The sequence below is a fragment of the Musa acuminata genome, chromosome BXJ1-5, assembly GCF_036884655.1.
Source record: "Musa acuminata AAA Group cultivar baxijiao chromosome BXJ1-5, Cavendish_Baxijiao_AAA, whole genome shotgun sequence".
Lineage (NCBI taxonomy): Eukaryota > Viridiplantae > Streptophyta > Magnoliopsida > Zingiberales > Musaceae > Musa > Musa acuminata.
The window spans coordinates 43,981,128-43,989,268 of record NC_088331.1 but is presented as its reverse complement, the minus strand read 5'-3'; the positions used below and the strand labels follow the sequence as shown (position 1 = coordinate 43,989,268).

General features: G+C 38.9%; 1 protein-coding gene across 1 annotated transcript; it reads left to right on the top strand.

The window, feature by feature from the left end:
• Window positions 1-1,541: 1,541 nt before the first annotated feature.
• On the top strand, window positions 1,542-7,761 carry LOC135674453 (DIS3-like exonuclease 2). The gene is made up of 7 exons (XM_065184318.1): window positions 1,542-1,966; window positions 2,081-2,406; window positions 2,496-2,549; window positions 2,638-2,706; window positions 3,774-6,038; window positions 6,700-6,771; window positions 6,850-7,761. Exons 1-7 carry the CDS (start codon window positions 1,849-1,851, stop codon window positions 7,240-7,242), a joined length of 3,297 nt encoding a protein of 1,098 aa, XP_065040390.1. The 5' UTR covers window positions 1,542-1,848; the 3' UTR covers window positions 7,243-7,761.
• Window positions 7,762-8,141: the final 380 nt, after the last annotated feature.

Below are 8,141 nucleotides of genomic sequence, written 5' to 3'. Positions count from 1 at the left end.
TAACAAGATTATTTTGACAAGATAAATTATAAGAAGTCATTATGAATTATATTAGAAAAAACTAATAGTGTTGTAGTACATGAAAGGAAGTACGATATTAATGATATTCAACTACTATGACATACATTGATAGTTGGACTTAATAAATATTATTATATTTATTAAACTTATTAATTTATTTTATAAAATTCTTGGTCACATGTAAAATATTTTTTTAAAATTTTTAGAATTTAATGAAGTAAAATTATTTTTAAATAAATATTTTATTTTACTTATTTTAATTTTGAATTCTTTTTATATCCTACCAATTAATGGATTAAGTGGGAGAATATTAGATTTTCTAATCTTATATATATGATTGAATTATAAGTATGGTTATAACAAGTCTACTTATAATAAAATTTCACAGGATATTATCTTAATGAAAGAGACTTCTCTAAATATATATATTCTAGACTCTATTTTTGCTTATAAATAAAAAAACTTTATACAGATTATATAAAATATAAGATTTATTTTTAAAATCTCTCTTCTATTGTGATCTGTATTGTTGTTGATTGCTGATTGAATTACAAAGTGTGTTTTCGAAACAAGTAAATATTTTTTGAATGACATTAAAAGGTATACTGATCTTAATTTATTATTATGTTATCATATTCTTGATATATTATTACTTAATTTTAATTATTGACATCAAAATTTTATTATATAATAATAATATAATTATAACTTTTATGTTTACACGGGATGATTTGATTATCGTCGGAACACCTTACCTCGATCCTCAGCTCGTTGTCGATGATAATGTTGTGTGTTGAAGGGGTTTTGATGCTTGTTCTTGTATTGTATTGTCTGGACAAGCGCACGCACGTGTGTATAGTTTTGCATGTTTTCAGAATCTATAAATCATTGAGAAAATGGTAACTTAATTGAATCTTTAATCCAAATCCATCCAATAAAGCTAAATAGATACCGATAAGCATCCAATAAGACAAGAATTAGCCACGTTTCGGTGACGTGGTTGGATACACGATTTCAGGAGGATCGTGTCGACCATTGTAAAGTACGCGCGTTACACGTGACAAGTTGTATTACGCACATTTAACCCTCTGTGGCGTAGAAGCATGTTGCACGTGCGAGCCACGTTCCCAATCGAGACCCGACCGTCACCTGTTCGAGGAATTGCCAGTACAATTACCTAATCCGATCGAGAGTCGAGCGAGCGAGCGAGCGAGCGACAGTCCTATCATGTACAAATCGGCCTTCTCCGCAACAGTATACGCCGGTACACCGAGAGGCCGGATCAGCCGCCTGTCTCGCTCGATCCATCGAACACGGCGCTCGACATACATTGACGTCGGGTGGCGTGGGACCCTCATGATTTCTCCCGTGACACGGGGCCGTCTTCCCCTGTCTCCTGGGCAGCGTTGGGCACCAATTGCCTGACTCGCGGAGAGAGGAAAAGAGGAGGCGAAAAAGACACGGAAAGTAAAAGAAAAAGGGCAAAACAAAGGAGAGGTCGGCGCGATTGTCCTTGCCGACCAATCATGTCGTCTTCTCCTCCACCACTTCCTCCTTACCCCCGCAATTGACCCTCGCCCTCGAAGAATAAAGCCCAAGGCTTTGGTCTAGTTTCTTCTTTCCTTTCCTTCTCCTCCTCCTCCTCCTCCTCCCGATCCCTTCCCCTTCCGATGCTTCTTATTTTTTCCCCCGTTATCGGAATGAGGAGGCGATCCAGCCATCTCCAGATCTAGGGTTCCTTCTTGTCCTCTCTCGTCCTTTCTTCTGCTACCCTTTTATTCTCTTTCTTTGTTCTCCGGTTCTGTTGGTGGGTATCCGATTCCAGCCATGGGAGACGTAGGTGAACAGGTGGCGGCAGCGGTAGCTGCGAAGGAGGCCGATAAGGAGAAGAAGCGGCGGCGGCGACAGAGCCGCCGCCAAAAGCAGAATCTGGTTGTTCTACCAGGTTGCCTTTTGTTCTCTAGGGTTTTAAATTGATCTGATTCGTTCAAGATTTGGCCTAAAAGTAAGGTTTTTTTTTTCTTCGTTTCGTTGATGTTCTGCGGGGAATTTTGGACAGGTGGAGGTTGCAGCTCGGTGGACACATCGTGCGGGCGGCCGGGGAATTGGACTGGCATCATGGGCGCTGGTCCGATCAGCGCATCCGATATCGCCTTCAATTCCCTTCCCCCGATGCACTTCAACGGTGACGGGAATTTTGGAGGGTCGAACTCCACATTTCCGCCTGCAGGAGTGATCGGCGAGGAGATCTCGAAGTCCTGCCCTTCGCCGGCTTCCTCAGTTCCTGCGAAGGAGGTTCCTGCTGCTGTGGCAGCTCCTCTACGCAACTCGAAGAAGTATTTTGCTCCTCATTGGTCGGAGCAGGCTGTTGAAGAGGCGATCGAGGTAATCCTTTTGTTTAGTATAATAGGAGAGAAACTTTAGAGAGAGGAACCATACTGATTGACCTTTTTTTTGTGTCTTTGATTTTGTAGAAAGGTCGTGCCTTTAAAGCAACATTTCGTGTGAATGCACATAACCGGCTCGAGGCGAGGAACAAAGCTTGTTTTTGAAATTTTGGTTTGTAAAACATATTCTTGTTGAATTCTTATTGGATGTGTTTCTTTGCTGCTGCAGGCCTACTGTACCATAGATGGTCTCCTGGTGGATGTTCTTATTAATGGAGTTGCTGCTCAAAATAGAGCGGTATGTTCATTTAGTGTGAGCACAGAGCTTTATGTAATCCTACATGCACTGTCTGTTGTATGCTTCTTTCTGCTGAGTGTTGATGATCCTACATTGCAGTTGAAAAATTACTAAATTTAACAATGAATACATGTTTGGTGACTGATCATTGGTTCATATTTTTGGAAGATTCACAGTATCTTCTTCTTTTCTAAATTGTTCTATTTTTTGTTGGTGATACATGTTTAGTATAGGATATGTGGTAAGCTGTTCTGTTGTTGTTGGTGACACATATATTTTCTATAGAATAGGTGGTTTTGTTTGTCTTGTTAAGAGTTATCTGAGAAACACTTAGTTAAAAGGCACTTGCAGGTCCAATGATGTTTACCTTATTTGGACAATTGAAACTACCTTAAAACTTGCTCTGCGGTATGTGCTTGTTTATTGATCATCTGAATCATACTCAATTTACATAGTCTCTTACTATGTCTTTTTGCATTACATTTGCATAGTTTCCATTGAACTGATCCTGCACGTAGGTCACCTTTTTTGCATTATGCTGCAAATTCACGATAATGGAGGAGGTTGACTGCCACATAAGCTTTATTTTTGTTGGATGAATAATTATTGTTGTAGCTGCATATGAAAATTTGCTTTTATCACAACAAATTATTATTAAAATACACTTGTAATTGCTACAAAAGGTTCATGCATTACTTTTTGACTTCATTCTTCTCAAGTCCTGCAACCTGTTCAGAAAACTGTTAGATGGACGGATCCTTTTGATGTGTTTCTCCATGCATAACTTTATGTGTTTCTCTTCAAAGCAGAGGGAGAAACAAGTAGTGTATTTATTGCTAAGATGTATCCTGGAAGACCTTTTTGCAGATATTACCGTGTATGATATTTTTGTGGTATTGTTGTGTTCATATGCATTCTTCAAATGCTACTTTATTTTTGGATGGAAGGTGTACTATATTCTAATAATACACATAACTACTTGTTTAGAGTAAACTGATCCTGCATGGAAATCACCTTGAAGATTCCTTGACATACTTCTGTTTGGTGATTATAACAACTTTTTGTAGGTAGAAGGTGATATTGTTGCTGTAATGTTGGACCCTGTTGCATACTGGACCAAGTTGAAAGGATTAAATGTCCGCAGCAGTCCTGGTGCATCATGTGGTTCAGATACGCTGACCGAAGTCAGTGGAGTGATTGACAATAATGATGCCAAGAATGAACAAGTTGATGCCCACTGCAATTCCAGTAATAATATGCTCCCAGTTGACAATGGAGATCAAAATCATGAAAACAGTGGTTTTAGTGAATCTGTTAGTAGTGATCTTGGAAATAGATATATGACCTCTGATAGAAGGTACAATCGATGCAACCACTCCAGGGCTTCAACAAATTCAACCAAGAATGGTGACTGTCAGCAGGGAGAAGCTGCAAGAGCTTTAGAGAGAATATGTGCTATGATAAGTTCTAATCAATCAAAACGTCCTACTGGAAGAGTCTTGTCTATCATCAGAAACTCTCCTCGTCGTGAAGCAGTAATTGGTTTCCTTGCTTTGAAGCTATGTATTCCTGAAGGGGAAGAAAATGGAAGACAAAGTAATGGACAGTTGTCTAAGAAAAACAAGGAACCTGTATTTTCCGCTGGCTTGGATTACATACAGCTGATACCTACAGATTCCAAATTTCCAAAGATGGTAGTTACTGTGAGAAACCTTCCAGGTTGTGCAAAGGAAAGACTTATGAATGGTGATGTATCAATTGAAAGGGAATTGGTAGCTGCACGAATAGATGAGTGGAATGAAGAAAGCCTTTGCCCCAAAGTCAAGGTTATCCATATTTTGGGGCGAGGTGGGGAAATTGAACCACAAATAAGTGCTATATTGTTTGAAAATGCAATTAGAGCTGCTGACTTTTCTCCCGAGTCTTTGGCTTGTCTTCCAAATGTACCATGGATGATCCCTATGGAGGAGCATAAATCCAGAAAGGATCTTAGAAATACTTGCACATTTACAATCGATCCTTCTTCTGCTATCGACCTGGACGATGCATTATCTATTGAAAAAGTGTCTGATAAAATATTTCGAATTGGTGTTCACATTGCTGATGTCTCGTGCTTTGTTCTCCCAGACACAGCATCAGATACGGAAGCCCAAGTTCGATCTACCAGCGTGTACATTTTACAACATAAATTGCCAATGTTGCCTCCAAAACTTTCTGAAGAAGTGTGCTCACTTTTACCAGGTCAGGATAGGCTTGCCTTCTCGATTATTTGGGACATTGATGATTCTGGAAATATCATGAGCCGCTGGATTGGCCGATCTGTGATTCATTCATGCTGCAAGCTATCATATGATATCGTACAGGATATTATAGATGTAGGATTTGAGGTTGATGGACTTGGTCTTTCTGGAAAATCAGTTCCTGAATTGCATGGGCAGTTTGAACTAAAGGATGTTGTCAATTCTCTTAGAAGCCTTCATGAGATTATTAATAAGCTGAGGGAGATTAGATTCAAAGATGGAGCTCTTGGGCTTGAGAATCCTAAGCTTGTCATCTTGTTTGATGAGAATGGGACTCCATATGATAGCTTTCTTAAGGAGAGGAAGGAGTCCTGTTCTCTTGTTGAGGAGTTGATGCTATTGGCAAATAAATCAGTTGCAGAGGTTATATCCAGGGCTTTTCCAGATTGTGCTCTACTTCGTAGGCATCCGGAACCTAATTTGAGGAAGCTTAAAGAGTTTGAAGCATTTTGTAGCAAACATGGTTTTGAGTTAGATGCTTCATCATCTGGCAAGCTTCACCTCTCACTGTCTAATATAAGAGAGAAACTAAAGAATGATCCTGTGTTGTTTGACATTCTAATCTCATATGCTTCAAAGCCCATGCAGCCGGCAACCTATTTTTGCTCAGGAGATTTAAGAGGCAGAGAAAATGATTGGGCTCATTATGGACTATCAATTCCACTCTACACACATTTCAGTTCTCCATTGCGAAGATATCCTGATATTCTTGTGCATCGAACATTATCTGCAGTAGTTGAAGCTGAAGAGGTTTATTCGAAGCAAAGGGAGAGTTCCGTTACAGCTAATGATCAGATATATGGTGATGAAATTGTCAATAAATGTTTTACTGGTCTTTATTTTGATAAGGATGCTGCAGAATCTGAGCTAGGTAGAGAAGCATTATTATCTGCTGCTATGAAATATAAAGTTCCTGGATCTGAAGTGGTTTCTGAAGTTGCTGCATATTGCAATGAGCGAAAAAAAGCTAGCAAGTATGCCGAGGAATCTGGTGAAAAGCTTTATCTTTGGACTTTGTTGAAGAACAGGGAGGTAATTTTAATTTTTCAATTCAATACAATGTATGTTGGTGCTTTATGAGCTCAAGAAGTTAAACTACCAGTAAACTATCATATAAGGTGTGCTTCAACTAAGGAATATGAGGATGTTCTGAAACAATTCACTTTTAAAATGCTTGATATTAAGATTTTACTTAAGAAACTATCAAGCAGGCTTTTTAAGTTTCCTCCAATTGCAGTCTGCCTGCTAACAAATTGAGTCGCTTTGTTTTGCCCTTCATGCTTAATAGCTCTTTACTTCCTAAGATATGGATCCATCATTAGGGGTCAGAGTTGAGGTTTCCTTAGAATGGAGAAGTCCCAGAAGAACCACTATTAAGTTTTTGGAAGTTGTTGTATGATTTTTTTTTTTTGTCATTTCATATCAGAAAGTAGAAGTATGATGGGTATTTGGAATCCTAGTGTCCAGAAAGCCCAAAAGTTGGAGATGAGATGACCTTTGCCTGCACTCCCATACTTAATCCTTTTTACCAAAATTGGTGTTACTTCATTTGTGGTTAATTTATTGTTTTATTTATGGTGAACTTTGATTATATCATGTTATATTTACTCTTATGTGCTAATCGACAATTCTTTTTTCGTGACATTTTGGTTTGAACCTAATATATTGATCTTTATCTTGTCATCACTTGCAGGTGCTACTTTCCGGTGCCAGGGTACTGGGACTAGGACCGAGATTCATGACAATTTACATAAACAATTTTGCTGTAAGATCCTAACCTCATCTTGATATAAATTTATACTTCCGACTATCTCAATCTCATGGCTTTTCCCTTTTCTCATAGCTTGAGAGGCGGATATATTATGATGAAGTTGAAGGCTTGACTGTTGAATGGTTGGAGACTACTGGTACATTAATTCTAGATATACCGAAGATTAAACCCTTTCAGAGAAGGGGTTTCCCTGGGAAGTTCCGTGTAATTGAAGATGTAGCATTGTTGCTGAGCACATCTCAATTAGTCTTACCTGAAGAAGACAATGAATACACCACTGTGCCTAGCACTTCCAATCTATTCTCCACTGTCACTGCAGCAGAAAACAATGGCACTGCTCCCTGTTCCTTTCCTTTGGTGATCCGACATTTATCCACCATACCTGTGGCTCTCCATGCAGTTGGCGGGCATGATGGTCCAGTAGATATTATGGCAAGACTGTATGTGTGCTCATATTTTAAATGAGGTCAAGAGATGTTCAGAAGCACGAGAAATAAGTACAAACAAGTGGTGTGTTTTTGTTAAACTTTTGACAGAAACCAACAATATGGAGGGAGGATTCAACATCTCAAATGGGCTTATTCTGTGTAGATATAACATCCATGTGTGGGTGTAGTGTAGCGATGAAGCATCGAAGTAGGTGGATGTTTGTTAATAATTTACGTTGGAAGCTCTCTCTTGGAGGGATTAAGGTAGGCATTGGTTTTGGAGTCGCAAGTGGCTTGACTGTTTTATTTTCTTTATCAGCGAGCTGCTTGCTGGAAGTGAGATTTGCCTGCGCTATTTTTTTCAAAACAGGCAAATTCCAACGGGGATGCTCCTGGCACCTGCTATGTAATATGAACTGAGGCTCATCTGTGTTTTTTGTTGGTGGGCTCTGTTGTATTTCTCACGTTTCATAGTTTGGATATTTGCAAACAATTTCGCAATTTGTTGGTGGGCTCTGTTGTTAGGATTTATAAAATTATAACACATTCGTCTCAATTTCGCAATTTTGGTTCTTAGTGATGCTGGATATTCATCAGAAAGTTTGTGTGGTTGTGGATTCGATTCTGGGAACCGAGGAGGTTTCTCTTGTTGTGTTCTTATGTTGGCTTTCTATACATTGCTTTGGCACCGGAAAATATAATCAGATGTTGCCATATTGTATAATCACCTTGATGTTTTCTGGGTCCTTTTCTTCATGTTACTCTGATCCAGTGGGGTTTTCTGTGGATTGCTAATATATGGTGCTAAAAAACTACAAGCAAATCCTGTCAAATTACTGAACAAAAAATTTACAGATCAATTCCTTAGATAGTAGGATGTGGATTTGAGTTGGGACTCTTTCATGGAGGATGATCTTGTAAAGAGCTCAAGAAAGC